This window comes from Cylas formicarius, unplaced genomic scaffold, assembly GCF_029955315.1.
Source record: "Cylas formicarius isolate icCylForm1 unplaced genomic scaffold, icCylForm1.1 PGA_scaffold_8__14_contigs__length_24414737, whole genome shotgun sequence".
NCBI lineage: Eukaryota > Metazoa > Arthropoda > Insecta > Coleoptera > Brentidae > Cylas > Cylas formicarius.
Window position 1 is genome coordinate 15,780,343 of NW_026844361.1, and position 23,727 is coordinate 15,804,069.

Sequence of the window (23,727 nt, forward strand, 5' to 3'; positions counted from 1 at the left end):
ATATAACATACACACTATTTTCTTCTTTTATTAGTCGTTTTCCTTAACACTTGACGTTTACTAATTGTTTGGAACTGAAAATGCATTTTCTGCAAAAAAGTATGCAACGACTATTTGGCACAATTAATGTTTAAGTCTGTCGGTACTTTTTTGTGCAGTTCTTCTAGGGTAAGTGTCGTAGATTATACGCCCAATTAGATCTGCGTGTTGCTCTTTAAAAACTCCCGAAGTAACAGCATCTTCTCTCACTTTCCTCTTGACTGTCCCATTTGCGACAATTTTTCTTACAGTTGACTTCGGGACTTTGGTTATGCCACTTGTTTTTATTGCTGCTCCTACTTCTTCTGAATTTCTTATAGAAAAAACATTTTATTTGCTGAGGTAGTTCGTCTTCTAAATTGTCATTAGGTTAGCCTACCATCGCCACTTCGTCTTCAAATTCTTCAAATTCCATGTCCTCTTCTAACAGGAGAACATCTGCTTCATTTCACGGTCTCCACATTTTAAAGTGTTAAAAAACAGGAACTTTCAAAAAATGTTTATTTGTAAGATTCTAATAAATATTTATTACATTTATCGACGGCGAATATAATCTATAGTCTTCAAATACCTTCGTAATATATATACGAACATATTACAATTTAGATTAAATTCTTAAGAACGAGAAATATCACCTGATGTTAAAATAAACTTATTCGAAAATACCATGCAGCAAATTTAAAACGGTCCATCAAATAAAAATTTCAAGTTTCTACAAATATTCGTTACGGTCCATCTCAGGCAAGACCTGCTTAATGCAGAATAAACATCTGTTGAGATGGATTTTGCCACGGTCCTGCGAAGGACTGCGATTAAGGTATTGTAAACTACTTAAAACGTCAAAGCAATAAATGCACTATATTTTTGGTCGTATTATATAGAAGAGATATTTCGAGCTATAGGAGAGATTTTGGAGGGTATAATGGGATATATGGAAGATATATCAGATATATGGATTAGTTTAAATCAACAATAAAAACAAATTTGCAAATAAATATTTCTTTCTTGTACTTTAATGAACTTATTAACAAGGTATTATATTGATATTAAAAGGCCGTATTTTAATCACTTCATTTTAAAATGACTGACATCTCAACGCAGTGCCTAATGTAATAACATAAAATTCAGTTTGGTAATTATTTATTGTTTTGTTAAGGATTCCCTTCAGCTATTACGCAATAGGGAAGAAGACATTGTAATTACAACTAAGAAACTCTCGCCACAAATTAAAAAAAAAACTATAAAATAATATACAAACGAGATCGCAAAATCGAAACGACTCAAGGTGATTGGGTAACATAATTCGTACGCAGAATAATCTAGAATGAATGAAAATCGCCCGTAATTAGCAGTTAAGTATACATGGCGAGAGATAACAATCTCACCAGCGAATATTATTATCTTGGCGAGCGGATCGTTGGCAATTTTATTTTATTTCAGGGAGTTAATGACCCACGAGAATGTCACTTTCAACGACAACGGCACCCTCACCACCAACCCGAGTCACCCCCTAGTTTGGGTACCCGAACTCTCCGAAGGAAGACGTGAGGATGACCTCCTCATACTCCCCAATATCGCGCTATTAGTAAGTCTCGAATCCACAGCAATTACCTATTTAGAAAATAGCAAAATATTGGTTTATTTTGGTTAATTGGGCGTCTTACAAACATATGTCAATCAAAGCACCAAACAAGGCGCTTGGAAAATTTTAAAATTTCAAAGTGCGTCTAAAAGTCGGTTCTTTGTATTACGGCATCCTCGTGACGTTAGACGGTTATTAGTTCAAAATTCAAACAATTGAGAACCGAACGGCGAGAATAATGACTGAAAAAAAATTAATAACGTCTCGGCCGAGTTTTATAATTATTATATACGCGTTACGTCACGATATTTTATATAACCTCAATTCCATAGTCGAAAAATATGTACGACGAAGATGCGGTTACCTAAGCGACGACAGAAAAACCGTAATAGAAAAATCGGATTGGAGAAATTTCCCGGTTCCAAAACGCTAGTTGCCAGAGTTACCTAAAAAGACCCGATTATGAATACATTTAGAATTTCCAATAGCGACCTTGAATATTTTTTTTATTTCTTTAATATATTAATTTATGTATAGAAATAACGCATACCAAATATCAAAAACTCAAAACGGAATATTTAACTTGCAATAAATAATTTCAGTTAGGACACGCGGCTATTCCTTTTAAACGACATTAAGCGCGCGGGAATGCTCGTGACGTCATACCGCTGCTTTTCGATCGATACAGGTTATGGCCCGAGAATTATATTATTTACGTTTATTTTTGGCTGGTGTATTACAGTCTCCACAGGAATAAAGAACAATTTAAGTTATCGATGCCAATATAAATCAGTATTTATGTTTCCACTAGTTTAAAAAAATAATTTTTGTTTTTCTTTTTTTTTTGAATAATTTACATTTTTTTTTTAAATACCATTTGAATTTTAAACACTAGAAAACTTTAAGCTGATTACAGTATTATATTGGTTTAAAAGTACTGCCTAAATTGTCTGTGAACATAACTTATAACTTTAACACCAGGAACCTCGGCAAAAGAAAAATTTTCGGTGTTTTGTATGTAAAATGTCACCATAAATATATCCACTAAAGGTAAATTATCAGATTGACCTTTTAAAAAATCGACTTCGGCCTTTTTGAAAACTTTATTTTTGATAGTAAACACAAGATAACAAAAGCAAACTGTGAACTGTAATTCTTTTAATAGTATAAATTTACTTTTATAAGCAATATTTTATCAAAATATAAAATTCTTCTCAGAATTAATCAGTATTTTGCGCAATCGCGGCTCAAACTGGCACGACATGAATCGAGTCTTGACTTGAGAATCAATTTCGAGTCCTCCCTAAACCAATCTGGCAACGTGACGAAAAAACGACGTCTGCGGTATCTATATGTATATATGGCCTGCTAGATTCCGAGCACTTTTACTTTCGTTCTGACGTAATTCGATCTAATTCTGCTGTGACCAGATCGGGGAATACTGCCGACCGAGCAATGAAAACGCCCAAAAATCGCGGATTACCGGGCCGCTGAAAAATAGCCCGATGTGGTGATTAGTTATCGATAATGACAATAATGATATTCGCCAAATTAACATACTATTCCGCTGCTCGATAAGCGAGATCCGGGTGTGGACGAATTATGTGTTTTCGCGATTTAAATTTCGAGGACGCGCAAAATATTAAAATTAATTTGAATGTTGTTATCTGAACCTGTCAAAGATTAAGCCGTGCGAAAATGCGCAAAAAAAAGCAACGAGCTTTTTTGCCAAAACTTTGAGTATGAACATTAAAAATTATTTTTGTCCCATGTCAGCTGAGGACAAAAATGAGAAAAAAAATTGTTAGACGTTTCGTTTAATTGCATTTTAAAGTACTTCAGTGCGTTATTAACGAATTATGGAAATTTCGATATATAATGAAAAAAATATTTGATTGATTGAATATTACTATTTCTAATATAACCTCCATACAAATGCTTCAAGTTTCAAATTAAATAGCCTAAATACAAGAAACTAAACAAAATTTTATTTTAAAATTTCAATTGTGATCAAAATTATAGTTCGAACTTGACACATACCCACAATATTAGCATTTTACAAACATAGAAAATGTATACAATCATAGCAATGAAACATAACATAGAATAACAACAAGAGCATGATATGCTGTCAAGAGTATATCACAATCTACAGTTCCCTTTAGGCTACGTATTAGAAAAATGTTTTTTGAGATTTTTTAGCCACTTGGTGTGTGAGGTGATACCAATTTAGTATAATGAATGAAATGAATTCCCAAGAGTTTTGCACTTCAGCAAGTGCTTCAGTAAGATTTTTTTATTTAATAAGAAAACCAAAAAATCACTTACATAAAATACAATGAAAAATTTGAATGGAATTCTCCGTTGTATACACCGCTCTCCAGAAACGAGCTTTAACTTGGGATTTCCTTATTATGAACCACCTATAGTTTAATATTTATCAGCGCTAGCTAAACACTTGTACCGCTTACCGCCCGTCCCAAATTTTAGCAAAATTAGCATTCAATGCGGCAAAGCCGCGAGAAATATTTCCCAACGCGCTTAAAATTCAAATGACACATCTCCCGATCGCTGCTCGTATGACCATTAGATTCGCGCCAGCGCACTTGACCCGATTCTTTCGTCAATTACTGCGCCACATTCTGGTCCTTCGAGCCGGATTTTCTAATCGCGCGCTTTATTTTCAGAGCATAGCCGACGTCGCGTCCAAGAAGGGCCTGTTCACGCGGTTGGGTCTCAACGTCGTCATCAGGCAAACCAAGTCGGAACCGCTAGTCAAAATGACCGCCAGGGAGTTTATGTTCGGTTATAAAAGCACCCTCATGACCCTGGGAAACACGTTCATGAATTCGTGGATTTACTTCGACAAACTCGGCCTTATAGATAGGGTAAGCAGCTTTTTTTTATTGGCGAAAGCATTTCAAACACAACGTAAAACAAAAAGCGGCGCACAAACAGCCCGGGTCGTTTGTTATTTCGAAAAAGGTCCGCGTTGACGTCACGGAAACATCCGAACCGCCGCGGGCGCCTCGATCTAAAAGAACAAGTTTGCGAATCGGCATGTAAAATTTATGACCACCGATTTAATGAACCGTTTTCAATTTTTTGTTCGTTTCAGATGTACGAATTCAGCGGCGATTACGAAACGTTTTACACCGGTCAGAAAGACGGAATCAAAAATATCGGCCTTCTGGACAAGTACAACGGACAAATTAGGATCCCGCAGTGGGAGAGTCCCTGCGGTGACGTCACGGGAGCCTCCGACGGCACCAAGTTCCCCGGTAACATTCAGCCGGACGAGAAGTTGCTATTTTTCCGGAAGAGCATGTGCAGAGCTAAAGAACTGGTACGTAAATATTGTGGCGCAGTCGTAGGATGGTTGCACGGCATGGTTCTTGCTCTTCTAGGTCAGAGTCAACGAAACCGTTGTCGATGGTCTTCGAGCTTACGTGTACCACTTCGCGAACGATACCGACGATAATGGCCGATTGCGGCCGAAGAACCGGTGCTTCTGCAAAGAAAGCGACATCGACAAATGCCTGCCGAATGGTCTGTTAGACGTCAGGGGGTGCTACTACGGTTTTCCCATAGCTCTCAGCTACCCTCACTTCTTGGACGGCGACAAGTCGCTGATGGCCAAGGTGGAGAGCGGGTTAAATCCGGACCCCGAGAAACACAAGTCGTACTTCGTCATACAGCCGGTAAGTTGTCCGTATCTGGTGTCGTTTGACGCGCCGTGACTATTTCTTGCCGCCGCAGGATTCCGGGTTGCCAATTAATTTGGCCGTGAGATACCAGATCAATATGGCGCTGGGAAACTTGGAGAACATCGCCAATTCGGAGAAATTCACCGACATGATCTTGCCGCTTTTGTGGACCGAGAACGTAAGTGAATTTGGTCCTTCGAGTCGGATTTTTTTAATCTGTGGCCCAACTTAATTTAGACGTTTTTTATTCTCAGGGGATGTACGGACTGCCACCGAGCCTCTCCCTGCGCTTCAAGCTCTACATCAGCATCCTGCCGGTCGTCCAGTCTTGCCTAAAATACGCTTCGTTCCTCGGCAGCGTGGTGCTGTTGGTGTGCGCGGTCCGAAAGTTCGTTCTGTCGAAAAGGGGAACGGACGCCGGAAGATCGCCTTGGATCGAGGACTCCTTCGTCACGAACATAGAGAGGAAACTGTCCGGTTACATCCCGGAAAAACGGGACAGCATGAGCGCGAGGGAGCTTAAAGTGTACGTCGAAAAATTGATGGTGCCGCTCAACCAGAAGATCATCACGCGCGATGACGAGTAAACGAAAAGCCGGACATTTTCATTTGTTGTGATTTTAATTGTTATTATTTATTGTAATCGGTTTTATAACGTTCCGGAAGTCATCGCGTGATACTAGGCGTCGTTCGACTTTTTTAGGTTAGGTTCGGATTCGACCAGTGACTTTTAGTACCGGGCCATAATAATTACTTTTAATTCCGATGAATTTTTGACACGTTTTAGTGGCAACTGTTCACCACGCTCATTTTTTATTTATGTAAGCAGGGGTATAATTTTAAACAAAATGTTTGTGATACTACATGTGTAAATATGCGCGCCTTCAAGTTTTTAGTTCCTTTGGTTTGTATTTTTGTATGCTTTTACCGAATCACGTGATTAAGACATGTTAATTATATCGTGCTGCCTAATTGGGCTAAATTTTGTCAAACATACATCAATGCTTACTATTTTAGCCTTCCGAAATGGACGTTCGGGTCAGTAGGTATAATTTTAATATTTATTTAGCGCAATCGCTCAGCACCTCATATTTTACCTACGGGTAGCATCATTATTTGAACGGATCTCAAATATGCTTTGGGTGAGATTAAACGTATTGGGTTAGCTAGAAAGAGGCCGATTGCGATTTATTTGTAAGCCATTAATTTAATAAAATGTTTAAAAAGAAAAGATTCGTTTCCTTTCCTGGTAACAGCGTAATATCGCAAAAGCACTCACCAACATTTGGATAATCCCAAAAACGTCGCACAAAACCAACACCAAAAGTAATTTATTCATTCAACACCGAACTAGTGAACAACAAACGATTACCAATTAAACAACAAAACATTGAAAATTTCTCAGGCCTGTTTAAAAAGAACACGCAAAAAATTGAATTGCTTAATAAAACTTAAACGCGGAAAGAGATCAGAGCGCGCCATCTACCGATATTGAATGGAGTGGCAGCAACGGTATAGTTATCTTTAGAAGTGACGCTTGCTGCAGGACAGCAAGGGAACGACAGACAAGTAATAAAACTACACCTAGTAAATATTCCTACCAAAACTTATATTAGCTAGGTTGGTTTTCTAAGAGTTTTGTGAATGTTCTAAAGGATAAGTGTCGTTCGGCCATGCTGTTTTAGTAGTTCACACTGGTGGGAAATTCAAAATTTCTCGACTAATGTTGGCAATGGGCGAATATCCTGACAAAATGGCCAATTTGAAAAGAAGAAGAAAAAGAATAGGTTGTGAATTTAATTTTATATACGATTTTTTAACAAAATGATTGGTGAATACGAGTGGTGTATACAGAGTTTGTTTTGTTAAATTCCCAGCAAAATTGAATACTTGCAAAAGATCAAATAATATGTGGTTATTGAATGATGCTTTATTCAAAAACAAGTGTACACAAAATATAACCTATAAACAACTAAAATTGTGTGACTGGAACAACTTAACAATAATAAATAAAACGATAAAAAATATAAGATAACAATCTGGATCTTGCTATGATTCGATACAATATTACAAAAATAGTTACGTACTAAGTAGAGCGCGATAAGTACTTTTGAACTTCAACGTCATACATTAAGATGATATCACATAACAACTGATAATCCGCTAAGGGTGCCTCTCGAGTGCTACCTGCCGAAAATATTTTTTTCCAATTCTTCGATCACCTGCAGCAATTTCTGCCTCGTTTTTTTGTTATTCTGACATGTGCAACAGACTAAACCAAATAAATGCTTCGATGAGTATTCCTAAAACCAATTTAGCTTAGCATCGCTCATGGGAAAAGAAAATAAAGACGTACTCTATGCTCCCGAATCCACTTTTCCAACTCGCTTTCTGGGAGATAAAAAGCTTTAACATAATTCTCCACATATTCTTTGTGCGGAACAGGTCTCAGGGATGAAATTTTCTCAAATTTTGAGAGAAACTGAGTGAAATCGAGCTGCATCAGTGCTCTACCTCCGTTAGAACATTTTTTGGCATCCGAAAACCTAATTAATGCATCATTAATGGAAAAACTTGCAACTGCGCACTTATATTACCCTTGAACTAAAGTGTGGGTTACAATGTGGGCTATACTTTCCCACAAGACTTTTAATACTTCGTTGGTTATCGGCACTTTATGCATGACCATTTCCAACCTCGCTCTAAACATTTGCACTTCCTGGAGAGTCATAAATTAACACGCGAAATAAATCAACTTTGAAACTTACTTGAACAATTAAGTCAATATAAGAATTGTGCTGAGACATAACCTCCTTCACTTCCCAATTTATCTTGGACATAAACAAAAGAATTTGGCGCAAATCGAAGGCTTGCGCCACCACGGCCATGTATACCGGCTTCCTTAAATGTGTAACACAGGCTATATTCTGAAATATATTATATTTTCTTAGTCATAATTAGCTTAGAAACGCTTTACATTTGTAGGATTCATGACGTACCAAAAAAAATTTATAAAAATATTCAAAATTTTAACCTGCATTAAATAAAACTAGGGTTAGACCACATTTGAAGCACTAAAGTGACCATTCAAGATACTACTAATCAAAGAGAAAATGTGGGAGAACCTAACCTCAAAATAATATTGTGTCCAAAACATTCCCACAAAATGGAAAAAAGTGACGAAATCAAAGTGGGAGACTTTGTTATAGTGCAACGGCAGGAATATACGAAACTGCACAAAGTAAAACAACATGGCAATATGGTTTTGGGTAAATATACCGTGGAAATGGACAATATTATAGGGCACAAGTACTTTGATACATTTCAAATGAAAAACCACCCAAAAAATAGAAAACTCTTTATATTGGAGCAAAAAAACGAAGTCACTACCGCAAGTACTGGTGTGAACATTGAAAAATCCGGCGTAGACAACAGAAACATAACATTGGATGGGGAAATACAGACATTAAAGAAAGAAGACATAGATAAGTTAACAGACGCTGAATTGAACTCAAATGTGATTGTCGAACAACTCATAAACAATTCCAAAACGTTTAATATGAAAACTGGGTATAGTCAGGAGAAGTACATAAAGAAAAAAGAGAAGAAATACTTTGAATATATACAAGTTCTTAAGCCAACGATAAGGCTGCTGGCAAATATGTTCTACAGACAGGATCCCACGAAAATACTAAACATACGAATAGATGATTTGTCCCAAATATTATCTTATGCAAACATCCACAGTGAAGGGTGTCATTTATTATATGATAGTGGCAGTAGCGGATTAATGATGGCCACCATAACAAACTCTTTAGGCAAAAATACCGGCGGGACCGTTATTCACATGCATCCTGGAAATGAGTGCCAAAAAACTGTTTTCGCGGCACTCCAGTTTCCGCAAGAGCAGAAAGACAGATGCATAAATGTCAACTTGTATTCAGTTCTAAGATATTTCTATCAAAATAAAGAACATGCTGAGTCTACTAATTTAGATGAACCAAATCTAGAAGAATGCCTAGAACCACCTCAGAAAAAACTGAAGACAAGTGAAAGCGACACTGTGACGACAATTGGGCAGTCTCAGTGCAAACGACCCCAGTGGCAACTTGACAATGAGCAAGCTGCCAAACTTCTTGAGAAAAAATGTGACTCTCTGATAATTACAGCTAAAGAGCATCCTGTTGGTCTAGCTAAGGAGCTATTAGAGTTTTTGAAAGGAGGCAGACAGTTTGTGGTATTTAGTTTGTTTAGAGAACCTTTGCAGGATCTCTATGTGTATTTGAAGAGCCGTTTGGACATTGTAGCGATTCGATTGTGCAGTAATTTCTTGAGGCACCACCAGGTGTTGCCAGAAAGAACCCACCCCGCGATTATGATGACCAACGGGGGCTATATTCTGACCGGGGTGAAGCTGAACTCTTGATGGGCGGTATTTTAATTTTTATATTATTAAAAAACCACATGTGAATAGAAATATGTAAAATAACTTTCAGAAAGTGATGGAATAAACTGATACTGTTAACGAAAGCTCGATTAAAATTCTAATTTAATACAGTAAAATCCTCATTGCAGTTACAGTAATGATGAGTTTTGGATTGAAGAAACACTACAATGCTATTGGTTAGATTTTTACTTACTTGCGCAAAAAATTGATCCAAGATGGCTTTCTTTGATGGCAGTATAAGATACTCCAAGTATTCCCGCAAAAACTCATACTGCTTGGCGAGAAAGACTAAGCTTTCAACACCCACAAGCCTTTCGGACAGCCCGTGGAGCTTCTCTGGGTTTTTCAGATCTAGCATTAACGATGGGGAGGGTTTTGTCGCTTTCCCCTCGGGTACGGGCGTGTTTTGATCTGCTACATATTCGAATATTAAACTATCGCTTATACTTTTTATTGTCGCGGATAGCTCTGGCGAGTACAAATTTCCACTAGCTACCGCCTAAAAATCAATCAAGTCTTTTTTGGAACCGTACAGTCATGACAAGCCTCACCAAATCCGAGGCGAAAAATAAATTAACCGAATACAGATAGTAATCGAAAAGCTGATTCATCGAACATATTATTTCGCACGCTATGGGCTTCAATAATCTCGACATTTGCAGATACTTCCCCATTTGCCTCAACACCGTCAATGAAGTGTTAGTCAACACTTGGAATTTATTGTCGGGTTTTTCTTTTTTGACGGGGCACTCGCTGAAAAAAAAAAGGTCTCCGACTCTATTGCAGAATTACGCTTAACTGCTGAGTTACCTTTCTTCGACATTGACATAGTCGTTGGATTTCTCGGACTCGTCATCGCTTTCTTCCGAGTAACAGCCCAAGCTCTCCCTTTCGACTTGCAAGATGTCCTCCTCTATGAAAGTCTCGTCCAGACCGGAATCGAATGGCGTCCCGTGATCGGCGTACCGGATAAAATAGTTGCCGATAATGCTGCTCCCGTCTTGTGAGTGAGTAGACGAGCACTCGGTGGAATTTGCTGAGTAAACTGGCACCGTTGGGCTCACTTGGGGATTCAGTTTGTACGATTTAAGGGCGGAACGCACCGATCTAAATTCCTGAACATTATTTATTTTTAATTAGTTCAATATTATCTTTAATAATAATAATAATATCTTTATTATCAATACAGTGATAACAAACATTAATAAGTAAAATTTTCCTCTAAATTATAAAAATAGATCTGCAGGAGAAAAAAAAATTAGTTTGGATTTAAAAATGTTTTTATTACTACTGCCTTCTAGCTCTGGGGAAAGTTTATTGTAGACTCTAATACAGGTGTTACTAAAATATTCTTTTGAAAATTCTAGTCTATTTTTTTTATAGAGAAACAGTTACGTGTATTATAGTTGTGAAAATTTCCATTTTTTTGTAAGATATTTTTGTTTTTATGCACCCATGGGCAGTATTTTAAACTCCCTGAAGAGAGGCCTGCACGAGTTATCCGGCGACACTCCAGCGGTCCACCTTAGGACTTTCTTCTGGGATATGAAAACAGATATTGCACTGAATTTCCCCAAAAGAGAATACCATAGAGTAATCTCGAATGGATGTGAGCATAGGAGAAATTTATTATGCATTTCCCATTCAAAACAGTTTTTTGAAAAAAGTAATTGGCAGTAATTGGCATCGAGTTCTAGTCCTAAAAATGTAGCGTGCTTTTTTATTCTAACGGCCGAGTGGACATTCACAGAAAACTTTTTTTTTTGTTTTGTGGGCATTTAAATCTCAGTACACTTGTTTTTTGTACAATCAAAAAGATAGTTGATTGAATTAAAGTACTCTGTTGGCGCAGCTAAACGTAAACGTTATTTAAATGTTTCCCTGCCCCTTTGACTAATGCAATGTACCTGCATAAGCGACAGTAAGGCAGTGGCTGCAAAGGTGCAGGGGTGCAAAGTTTCATCCCCCCACCTCAATAAACAACCTCGAAAATCCGTTTCGAGCCAAAAAGCCGGCTCAAAGTTAGAAGGATAAATTTTAAATGTTTACATCTCGCTTATTTATTATCGTGCAGAGGTGAAATTTTTACAGTACACAATTTGGTCCTTCCTCTATCGAACGGTACCGAAAAGTCGGTGGTACCATTTTGATGTCAGAAGCGATGTAAAATTTCAGAAAATATTTTTTTTGCGGTTTAACAGGGGAGGGGGGATTTTTTGGTATAGTTCGATAGAGCTCATTGACCTTTACCTTCGATAAAAATTTCAGGTGTCTGAGATGCACCTGATTATTTAAAAAAAATGGAAATACTGTTTCAGAAATGTGATTGATAGTTGCGCCATTTGTTTAGTGGAGGTGGAAGAACCAAATTATGGATTGGTTTGGTTGGATTGGTTGATGAGCTTTTAAATTTATTTTCAAGTTATGATTAGAACAAGCGACAGTTGGGTGATTCATGAGCTTGGAGTGGTGGAAGTAAAATATAGATAGAAAGATTGCTTTTTAATAAATTTTCAAATTGCCTCTTAAAGTTAATTTTTTTCCAGTGATGAAAGTATGATGCGGAAGCGGGAGTTTCCTAAAAGAGGAAGCAAAACGTGCAATGTTAATTGGATCTACTGCACAAATTGATAACTTAAAAAAAAATTAGTTAATATGTCATTTAAATATTTCTTGAATGACATTCAGAAATTTCATTGAATTGTAAAATCAACATACCTGCAACTGTAAAATGCTAAACATGGGCTTCACGGGACACACCTCCCACATTTCATTTTCCAAAAATATCCTCAACTCTTCCAGCCTTTGGGCGTGGTAATTTTTAAAATAATTTACGCTCTGCTTCCTTATAGATTCTTGCAAATCTTCCGATTTGCTCATGCAAAATTCCTCGCCGACCTGCATGAGCCTGTGGACGATTCTCAGCACTTGCACAAATTGATCAAACTTGTAGGATGCTAGGTCGGCATTCAATAACAATCCGGAGACTTTGCGCTGAACATCGTCCCAAATTTTTACAACGTTAATATCTAATTTGTGTCTGCTTGTATCTAATTCCACATCTGAAAATTGCAGTACGCGTAATTTTTATTTTTCCCAAATGATTCTCGAATCACCTATAGCTCCTTCGATGTGTCTGTCATTTTCTTGATCGTAATGCCATTTGATCAATTGGTGGTAACTTAACACTATTTTGAACAGTATCTTGCACAGATCAATTAAACATGATATAAAAAGGTCTTGCGTCACGGACTAAAATTATAAATTGTTCCAGGGTAATGATGTTTTCAAAACCTTTTTTCAAAAATGTATTTTTGTTTGTTTTTTTTTTCAGAAATACAAAAAAATAACCTTGCCATAATTTTCAGAAACCTGAAACCTGTATAGCAATGACAAAATAGAAATTTCTTCTTATTAAATGTGACAACAAAAACAACATCTAATCACTGTAAAAAAAAAAATGCACGCTCACCTGACATAATATTTTATACAAGTTTTTACCATCTGCCAAATCAAGCAACTCGGCTGATGGAACATAAGAATTTACAGTATTAAATGAAGAATCATATATAGCGGTAATATAATGAACATGAATATTATCAATCATTGAAACTTGAGATTTTTCTAGCAGATTGTATGCTGTCTGCAATTTGGTGTATCTGTCTTTATCAAAATTATAGCACATCTAAAATGTTTAGTATAAATCCATAAAGATCGAAGAAAGGTTTTAAGATGATACCTGTGCTAGAATTCTATCTAGTTGGGTATCTGTAAATTCCAGAGTTTCTTGAAGTTTATATGTTAGAGCAGCTACACAGCTAAAATGTCTGTACTGAACTGCTATTTTTTGACACCTTTTAAGTTCCAAAATAGCTCCACCATAATCTTCATCTGCAAGCATCTGCTGGCACCTCTTATCAAAGCTGTACTACAGTATTAAAGATAACTTATCAATAGAGCACTTACAAAAGTTTTAACTCACCAAATTTTTAATCATGTTCAAATTATTTAGTAGTATCTGAGCCAATTTCCTTTTTCTATAGTTTGCAAGAATGCCTAAACTGGAAGAAAACTGCTTTCCAGCAACACTCAAGTGTTTCCTAGTATCCCTACAGAGCTCCAAGGTATCTCCCACTTGTTCTAGAATTTCTCTGACCCTGTTAAACTCCTCACTACAAGATTGTTGATGTTCTAATATCAGCTGCAAGACTTTTTTGGATACAACTTGGTGTTGCTGCTTTAAATTATTAAAGTCCTGCTGGATTTGATCACATTCCAATGTTTCTGGTAGTTTCTATAATATCTAGGCTGCTTTAAATGGGAAATTAGATAGCTCACTATTACTCACAGAGAGTTCGAACCTACAGATGTCAAACGTCTCTGACATGGAAAAATAGGCAGCTTCAATGCTCTCCAAGATATCCTGGTCAGCAGGCCTGTCCGCATCCTGCACAGTCTTACTATTGATCGAAAGGGTGGGTACTTGTGAGAAGTGATAGTTAGAATCGTCAAATCCCATGGATGGAATTTTCAGTGGCTGAAACGCGATTAGATTAATTTTCCACAAAGGATTTTACAGAAGCTCTCACCTGTTTATTAATGAGACCGAGTATTTTTTGTTTAAATTCGTCCATTATGTTTGCTTTCGTCTTAAACACTTCAATTATCTCTTATATTAAGAAAACATCATTCCCCGATTAACTTTACTGTTATTTATTTACAAATGGATCAACTGTGTCATCATTGTCAAAGTTCACTTTTCTTTCCTTGACGTTTGTGGCAAGTGACAAGTGAAACACCATGGTTATAAAACAAATTCAAATTGGTGTAATTTTGTCATGTCGACGTGAAAAGCGCTTCCCAAATAAAATGTATTTTTAGTGAGGAAATTACCAATACAAATTGATTTTAAAAAATAAAGTTTGGTATTCCAACTTTACAAGAAGTTTTACAGAGTAAAATGTGTAATAGTTATACAATCACAAAACAAATTTAATTAAAACATTTTAAAACGGTTAAACAATACGTCACACAGGCGCGTCACAGATTAGCGAAACGCAAGTGCAAGTGGCAACTTTCCAAACTGTCAGATGTCAGCACCATCGGAACAAGTCAAATAAACTCGACTGAGTTTGCAAGGAAAATGGCCGACAGAAATCGATAAAAGTGAGTGTGTGTTTTCGTCGAATTTTCCCAGTTTTTTAGTGAAATAATTGCTAAAAAATTGGCAAACTCAAGACGAGGTTGTGCCCCAGTGTTTTTCGTTGCGTCCGAGCGTATGGTATGAGACAATTCGAAGCAATCCTTGAGCTGATTCACTTATTATGTAGACGTTCTTTTTAACTGTAGGTAAGTTTATAGACGGGGAAACTTAGGCGTTTTCCTTTATAAGTTTGCGTCAGACGGGAAAAAACCTTTCGTTAATATCCAGTATCACCTTGCGGGTGTTTGTTCGTTCGCGAGGTGTTAATTAGCGTGATTGACATGTTTAATTAGCATGTATACAATTCAGGAGAGCAGTGGTGGGGGTGGCAGTTAATTTGTCAAATTGTTTATGACCCTAATGACCATTTCATTAGGTGTTCCTTTTCTTTCCCTCTTCTCGGAGTTTTCGCGTCCTGTCGAACAATTGTTTTCGTTAATTTTACGGCCCGTGGTCTTTTTCCTTTATCCCGGATAACTTAACGATGTCCCTGCCGCGATTCGAGATTTTGTTTTTATGGCCGTTTTAAAGCCGAAACTTAAAATTAGACCGCTTTACAAATTAACTTAGAATCGCCTCGGGAATATGTAGACGATAAAAGCGTGTAATTTATGCACGAAAAATCAACAAGAGCGATGATTGTTTTATTGGCCGCGGATCGAGAGAGATTATTTACATAACAACGAAAAGGAGAACGACGATAATGCCGCGAAATATTTGTTTTCCTCGGCTTAAGGGGTGTTTATTGATTTGCGGGCTCCGATTTGAGGTTTATGTAAGAAACGTCGTAAATTGGGCTTTATGACCGGGTAGATAGGGCGACGATAAAATACTGTAGAGAGAAGCTTTCGGTTTTTCTTTTAAAGATTTGCCTTTCCACGCCTTTGTAATGAATTGGTTTTTATTGGGGCTAGTTTTTGAACGATTCATGATCAAGTTGGCGTTCTGATTATTATTTATTTGATTCCTCTTTGATTGAGTTGATATTAACATCGTAACCAGTTGCGAACACGGCCGTCGGTCAATTGATTTTAACATTGTTTACTAAAACTACGGTCGTCGTTGTTACGTCATCGAAAAAAAAAACCGGGGAAAGCCTCTTGAAGTGGGTTATTGTGTGTCGATTATAAGGGCACGGAAAGAGGGATGTTGTTACGCGTCCTCCTGGGCTTAATGTCGGTGCTGGGGTGATTATATCGGGTCTTTTTCGCCCCGGCTCGAATAAATTTGCGGGATTAACCCTGGCGGCGCGGAACAAAGGGATACGCTCCGATATTGACTCCCGGATCTTTAATTTTTAATCCCGACTTTTTTAATTTGAAAGTGCACCCGGGCAATTATTTTTGCTTGTACCTATGAACGTTTTCGAGGATTGTTGGCGAAGTTGTATTTAAAGCATGTATAAGTCTTGTCGAATCCGTATAGGTTACAATTTATCGTCGAATATTGGTTTAGTCTATCGCGTAAACGCGTTAGGTTTCTAGAACAAACTAATTTTAGGAAATAACTTTTAAAAATCGTGTCAATGATAAACAAACAAACATATTATGAATACTTTTGATAACGAATTGATTTTGTGTGATCGCTGAGGGAGCACCACAAATGGTCGAATATTCAAATGGCTAAAAATCCCGAACGGCGCTAGGTCCCGTTTCGGAAAGTCTCGGTGAGTCTCGTCTCGCAAGGGATCTTGATGTAGCAGAAGGTCAAATGGTATACTTTGTAATTTGACAGTCGATACTAGATCCGAATACGAATTAGGAAAAGGGTGCTCGTTTTAAAGATACACGACGTACATCGGTTGCTAAATCCCCACAGGACACATGAATTCCTATGCATCCGGTCAATTATTGTTTCCAAAAAAATATGGATTAAGTTTATCGAAGGGTGCTGCAACCCACATTCAAAAGAATATTTTTTATTAACCCGTGAGTATCTTTTCAATATTTTGTTGTCATTATCGCCCCCTATTTATTACAGCCACCGGCTAAGGTAAAAGTTGACGTCTATCAAATCAAAGTTATAAATATTTTATGAATGAAAATGTCGACCACAAAAATCATTTTTTAGCAAAATATGCAAAGTTTACAGCTGATGATGGGAATAAAACTGATTATAAGCTGACTGAATTCACTGTGCAATTTGTTCTAGCCAGTTGCGAGTGAGCCTTGGGATAACACACATTTATGGGCCCCTACCGCTAGCCTACTTACAGATAAGATGGGGCCATTTCCTATAGCCACATGAAAATCACATCAAAATGTATTTATGCTGATACAAAAATACTTTTTTCTACTCCCGTCTGTAAAATACCGAATTACGCGCCGATCTAGCGTGCGGGAGCGTCGCTTTACCACGTCAGTTTCGTTTCCCACGAATCCGAGTCACTTCGGACATTTCCGGGATTTTACCGCACAGGTTTAGAAGCAATCGGATGGTTTCGGAGATATTTCCCACGCTTTGAATTTTGACGTTTGTCAATTCTTACAGTCATGTCAGTGAATGTATTCGTGTTTTGCGAAAATGTACCCAAACACTAACGGTCCTAGAAAAAGTATAGTATGCAACACGTTCGGTAAACTTTTTAACTCACTCGTTTATTAAAAACTCGCGAGTCAAATGCAGTTTGCCGCACTTGTTGCATAATATACTATAAATTTACAGCATCTTGGACCTGACTTCTGGACTCGTGGCCCAGAAATGTCTCTAGTGGGTCCATCAAATCTTTTGTTGTTGAATTGCTGTAGCAGAAAATATTGATGTAAAACTGTTCAAATGGTTCAAATGAAACAAACATTTTAAGCACAAGCATTTTAATAATTATTCCCAAAACATAGTATTTACACCATATTTTTTTCCATCCACATTTCCTTGTATTTGACATACAATCCACAGGGCCTTGTCCAAGTAAAATCGTATGATAATATTTTTTATTTTTAGGACAAAAAGGACAAAAATTACGGGGTCGGTCCAACAAATTGGTTAATATCCTTTACACAAAAATGGCTCATGCCACGCTGTATAACCAAACTAATATCTAGGTCACTCGCTTGCTCCCAGAACTCTAGTCAAGTCTTTCAGTTTTACAGGTACATTTGATTGCCTTCACCTCTGCCTAGAGGTACATACTGAGTAGAAGGAAATAATGCACCTTCGGCATTTCTAAAATTACGTTAACATAATTGAAATTTATTAATACTTATATAGTTTCAGTCGTACAGTGTAATGTACTACACATTTCCACAAATATGTTTATTACTAATAACTTTTTTACCTTGTCACAAGTCTATTGCATATATTCTTTTGGTCTCCTTTCTTACGCATGCTTGCAAATCCTGTCTTAGTGCTCATGATTATGGTGTTCCTTTCTTAAGATGAATACACCATTCTCTTCAATTTTTCCTGATGCTTGATATTTTGGTCCTGTGCTTCTGAGATATCTTTTTTCAATAACTCAAATATACATATATTTATTAACCTTTAATCTTATAAATTGAATAATGTTATAAAATACGACGTTTGTGCACTAAACCTGCAAAATGCCTTTTTTGTGAGCTACTATAAAATATTGAATCAATTTTACCTCGTTCCGTTACACCTTCTGTTAAGTTTGTTAAGGGGTTATGTTCCTGTTCTGCATTACCCTATGAATTTACTACCCGCAATTAACTGAATTCCTGTTTAAGAAAAGTAATAAAATGTTAACTTAGTAAGGTAAATCATTTTAAATAAGTTTCAAACTTGATAGCCCTATATAAATCGCTGGTTCTAACCTAAATATTCTGTCACTCGATCACGTGTATGTCACGTCTCAGCTGTTGGCGGATCGGCTGTTACAAACCACCCCGGACAGAACTCGAACGCCGTTCCATATGAACATTCGATCATTTGCCACCATCTCCAGAGTTTCAGTTCCTTGCATGAGTTGGTATGGTCTGTTCATAGATATAAGAAAGTTGGCAATTGCTTTTGAATGGGATTATTCAAGGGTGGTCATTAACATACAATGCAACAAGATTGTTATCTAAATTTTGGAAATTTAAATTCAGGTAAAATTCTGGTCCGTAATAGAAAATAATTTTATACTTACCTGTGTTTAACATCATTTGGTTTGGTATACTACTTAGTTTAAGTTTATTAGTAATCATTCTTATTTCGTGTGTAATACAGCGTGTGTTGAATCGTGTGCGAATTATGCAAAATATGTGTGTAGTGTATCTCAGGAGATGCTCCCGCCCAAATGTAGAAAACACTATTCCATTGAGATTAAGGAAGTTATAAACAATGTTTATTTGACTCTCGTTGAACGTGGTGCCAGCAAGCAAGCATCTTTAGAAGAAACGGCCACATTGACGAAAATTCCAACATCACTGTATGGAAAATTATGTATAATCCCATTTCAGCGAGGAAAAAAAAAAGCGATGCTGACATTTTCTCGAGTGTAGATGAAAGTGATCAAGATATAATACGGCGTAAAATTTCCCAGTTATACGAGGAACAAAGCGTGCCTACATCAGATATCTTAATTAGGAGGCTTGAAAAAGATGAAACCGGTGTTAAATGTGGCAGTACTTCCTTATGGAAGTGTATTCATATTCAACACATGGGTTTTAGATTTAAATAAGTTGACAAAAGGCAAATGTTAATGGAATCTTTTAAAATTCGGAAATGGCTCCTGGAATATCTAGAAAAAAATAGGATTTACAGAGAACAACAAAGGTCAATTATTTACCGGGATGAAACCTGGTTCGACACTAATGATACCCCGAAAAAGGGTTGGGTTGACTCAACTGAAAAGTGTAAAACAAACGCAAAATCAAAAAGAGGTAAAAGAATAACTATTTGGCATGTTGGCTCTAAAGATGGTTGGATTCCAAATGGACTTTCTCCGCCTGCGAAAAATATTAACGATTCTTCTCTGGATTACCATGAAGACACCACCGCTGATGTATTTGAAAGTTGGTTTAAAAACAAACTAGTTTCAAACATTTCTCCTAATAGCATAATTGTAATGGACAATGCAAGCTCTCACAGTAGACAGTTGACTAAAACCCCTTCCTCATGTGACACAAAAGCAACAATCCAAAACTACATGTATAATAACCACATTAATTTTCACGAAGATTATATCAAAAAGCAATTAATTGAGGTTCTACAAAGCTTGAACCTACAAAAGGAATACGTCTGTGATAATTATGCAAAAAATCTAGGGCATACAGTTTTAAGGCTTCCACCGTACCACTGTATATTTAATCCAATTGAACATGTTTGGCACCAACTGAAATCTGCCATTCGTCGTAACAATGTTTTTCCCCGTGTTAACTCCAATGTCCTCAAACTTATCGAGACCGAAGTTTTTAACATCCCTCCACAAAGTTGGGCAAATTCTGTTAAACATATAGAAAAAGCAGAACAATCGTATATCCATATTGCAAATAATATAGAACGAATAATAATTAGAACAGGCGATGATAGCGATAGTGATACTGATATATTATGTGAATAATTTTAAGTAATTTAAGTAGGTAATAAAAATAATTTCTAATTTTATTTTAGATTTAAACATAAATACGTACAAAAATGAATAAATATTGTTTAGTATCTTTCCTAACAAAACCCCAAATAATTAAATTCTAAGCAAAGTACGGACCTATTCCGCCTTATTTCATTCTTACAGCTTGCCCGGGTCTTTCCTTAATTCGTATCAGTTAGTCACTTTCTTATATCTATGAACAGACTTTAACTTACACTCCAAGTTTATATATATCTTTTCATAATAGTTGAGATAAACCGCGACACCCCCGTTTTATGTAGCAATTTATTCGGTGTAATTTATGAAAACGATTATTATAGAAAGCAGGGTGCGAAACGAACGCGGATAATGGGAATTGTCTCGAAAATGGTAGAATCAAAAGACCGTTTCTTGAAAGCCTAATTTATCTATATTTTCCGAGCAATATTGCGATTTACAAGGAATTAAAGTGTTACGAACATAATCCATATAACGTTGACGTATTTGGGTTGAACCGGGCTAGATTAAATCGAACTATAATAAGTTTTTACACCTGTTTAAAGCTTCTCATTGATAAAGGTTAAAGCGCAGTGACGAAGTGTGAAAATAAAATGATTTTATTTTATTTCAGGGTACTAAAACCGTTGTCACTCTTTAAATGCTTTAATTTTGAAGTTATTTGCTTATTCTTAAAAAGGCCGGGCCAGGTAAGGATTCCTTAGAATGAGGGTTAGGCTGATTTTATTCAAGTGATTGAAGTCACGATAGTTTTCATATAAATTATTAATTGTTTCTAAAGCCAGATTCTGTTCTTCGGGTTCATCATATATACAGTAGAACTCCGATTATCCGGGCGGCATTTTAAATTGATCAACCGTCGCGGATTATCCGAGACTAACCATGCACTGGTGTCGTTCTTTTCGGGGAATCCCTAAATTTGTGTAGGGGAATCCATGTTTTAACCTATTTTATTTGCCTAGTGCTGATCGACCGGCTCGTTAGTTTGGGTTAGTCAGTTAAACGTAAACAGAGGCATGTTTTAAATATTAAGCAAAAAATGGAAATTTTAAGGCAATCTGAATTGGCTAAAAAGTATAACATTGGAAAATAAATAGTCCGTGACATTGTAAAGAGGAAAGCCAAATTACAAAACTTTGTAGCTAAAGCAGATGGTGCTAAAGTTATTTCTGATCGAAAATCACTAAAAAGGGTCTACTTTTCGACAACTTGATGATGCTATGAGCAGGTGGTTCTTGCAGAAGAGATCCGAAGGGGTTCCGATATCAGGACCTATGTGTGCTAGACAAGCTGAAAAGTTTCACCAGCAATTAAAAATTATAGGCAACTTCTCGCCATCTTCTGGTTGGCTTTACATATTTAAAAAACGCCATGGAATACAACCATTGGCTGTTCAAGGTTAGAAATTTAGTGCTGATGACGTTGCTATGCACGACCTAAAACCTGAGCAAGTGTATAACGGGGACGAAACTGGACTTCATTGGAAAGCAATTCCAAAAAGAACACTTGCTGCAAGCTCAGAAACTAGTGCACCAGGTCAGCTTTACATTCATACACATATTTTGTTTAATGTTTTTTTTTTTGGTTTCAAAGCAAACAAAGACCGTTTAACAGTTTTGTGCTGTGCCAATGCTTGAGGAACGCATAAGCTTAGGTTGTAGTCTTACTGGACAATGTGCCATCGCATCGTAATGTAGAGCAATTTAAGTCAGAAGATGGAAACATATTCGTAGCATATTTTCCACCGAATGTAACATCTATTGCCCAGCCAATGGACCAAGCGATTTTAGAGACAATGAAAAGGCTTTATAGAAAAGATCTTATGCTTCAACTTTTGAAATAACGTGACATGGTGGAATTTTGGAAAAATATAAATTTGAAAGAGTAGTTCGTGCTTGGAATGGAGTAAAGGCAACCTACCTTAAAAAAATTTTTTTTATAAAATAATGATACAGATGATGAAGATGTTATTAAAGACAATAATCAATTAAATGAAGGTACATTCATTTTTTACCGAGGTTAATTCTTGTTTTAGGCCGCCAACTTCCTGAGAAACTTTCTTGACAACCGAGAAATATTCCGCGGAGTCTTTGATTGACATTTGCTCTGATTGAATATCCGCTGCGGTAGCCGTCAGCATATTAACTTTCGTTATAAGCTGTTGGAATTGGTCGGAGGTGCCTTCCTTCCTAAATCCGCTAAAGCGATGAGAAACGGCCGTCGAATCGATCGGAACAAACTTATTTTAAACCGGATTAATACGCGCGCATCCGAAACCCAAACTTTTGAATTCCCCGTGTCCGGTTTAACAGTGACAACCTACGCCGATATCGTTAAACCACTCGGCGTTTTGTTATCTGCGATTTAATTATGTAGCCAGAGACCGTTTTAACCCAACAACATCAGATACGCGTTAAACTTTTATTTATTTAACGTCGCCACTTCGCTACTACTTGGCGGACAAAATTTCGCACGCCCACAAAAATCTCATACGAATCCTCCCGTAATCCGCATGCTAACTCGGTTAATTAATCGGGAAAGATATTGTGAAAGCGATTAAACGAGATTAGAGGGGTTCTACAAACTTGCACCTGACGCGATAAGGTTATTCAGATCTGTTCTGTTATTGTTAAGATTTGAAATGATAGCGATATGGGTATGCAAAGTCACAGTCACATGTCTTAAAAATAATAGCTGTAAAATGAGACCGCAACCAACATCGTTAATTACATTGTCAATTGAATACTAAACGAATAAAGAAGAATGCGGCAAACTGCATTGAACAAAACCTACCATTGGTCGTGACCATAAAAGTAAAGAAGAAGAGAGCACCTACCATAGTTAACCTACGTCCTGGCCTCGTTTCATTTCTTTCTTTGTTTTTTTGTACCATTAAGTAAAATGCCCGGTAAAATGAAATAGTTTCTGTCGAAATATGATCTAAGGTTATGCGAAAAAAAAATAGGGGAAAAAGAACATAGGTAGGTCTTCTTCGATACAGCAATTTCATAAAAAAGGGCCGTTGGAAAATGCAAACAGGTTGTTTAAAAAAAAAACTGGGAGAAGTAACATTTTGGGAAAATTCGCAACACCGCGTATATGATAAAAATATTTCGATTTCGAATATTGTCTGAGAAAAAGTATTATTTTCTAAAACGCGTTGCGCAGAAAAATGTTTTAAAAGTTAATATGCAAAGTAACGAAATCGTTGGATTCTTC

The 23,727-nt window shown here is 36.8% G+C and overlaps 4 protein-coding genes across 7 annotated transcripts in view; 3 read left to right on the forward strand and 1 right to left on the reverse strand.

Moving 5' to 3' along the window:
• Positions 1–6,550, forward strand: part of LOC132706143 (scavenger receptor class B member 1) — a 60,212-nt gene extending 53,662 nt beyond the window's left edge. For both annotated transcript variants that reach the window (XM_060677299.1, XM_060677298.1), the window contains 6 exons: positions 1,480–1,624; positions 4,309–4,509; positions 4,740–4,967; positions 5,029–5,322; positions 5,381–5,506; positions 5,583–6,550. In XM_060677299.1, coding sequence (XP_060533282.1) covers positions 1,480–1,624; positions 4,309–4,509; positions 4,740–4,967; positions 5,029–5,322; positions 5,381–5,506; positions 5,583–5,915 — 1,327 coding nt within the window. In that variant the 3' untranslated portion in view covers positions 5,916–6,550. The remainder of the gene's footprint in view (positions 1–1,479; positions 1,625–4,308; positions 4,510–4,739; positions 4,968–5,028; positions 5,323–5,380; positions 5,507–5,582) is intronic.
• Positions 6,551–7,245: 695 nt separating this feature from the next.
• On the reverse strand, positions 7,246–14,739 carry LOC132706746 (syndetin). Its single transcript, XM_060678250.1, has 14 exons — positions 14,365–14,739; positions 14,124–14,312; positions 13,758–14,069; positions 13,515–13,703; positions 13,248–13,460; positions 12,892–13,027; positions 12,494–12,837; positions 10,586–10,890; positions 10,327–10,528; positions 9,969–10,274; positions 8,097–8,255; positions 7,926–8,047; positions 7,685–7,874; positions 7,246–7,631 (listed from the first exon to the last, which is right to left on the reverse strand). The coding sequence occupies exons 1-14, from the start codon at positions 14,407–14,409 to the stop codon at positions 7,512–7,514; spliced, it is 2,832 nt and encodes a 943-aa protein (XP_060534233.1). The 5' UTR covers positions 14,410–14,739; the 3' UTR covers positions 7,246–7,511.
• On the forward strand, positions 8,292–9,947 carry LOC132706747 (tRNA (adenine(58)-N(1))-methyltransferase non-catalytic subunit TRM6). Its single transcript, XM_060678251.1, has one exon. The coding sequence runs from the start codon at positions 8,495–8,497 to the stop codon at positions 9,752–9,754; it is 1,260 nt and encodes a 419-aa protein (XP_060534234.1). The 5' UTR covers positions 8,292–8,494; the 3' UTR covers positions 9,755–9,947.
• A 123-nt stretch (positions 14,740–14,862) lies between the features above and the next one.
• Positions 14,863–23,727, forward strand: part of LOC132706745 (arginine-glutamic acid dipeptide repeats protein-like) — a 56,340-nt gene continuing 47,475 nt past the window's right edge. For 2 of the 3 annotated variants that reach the window (XM_060678247.1, XM_060678249.1), the window contains exon 1: positions 14,864–15,124. The gene's annotated coding sequence lies outside the window, so the exon portion shown is untranslated. Of the gene's footprint in view, positions 15,125–23,727 lie in introns of all 3 variants that reach the window. The other variant, XM_060678248.1, reaches the window with a different exon arrangement.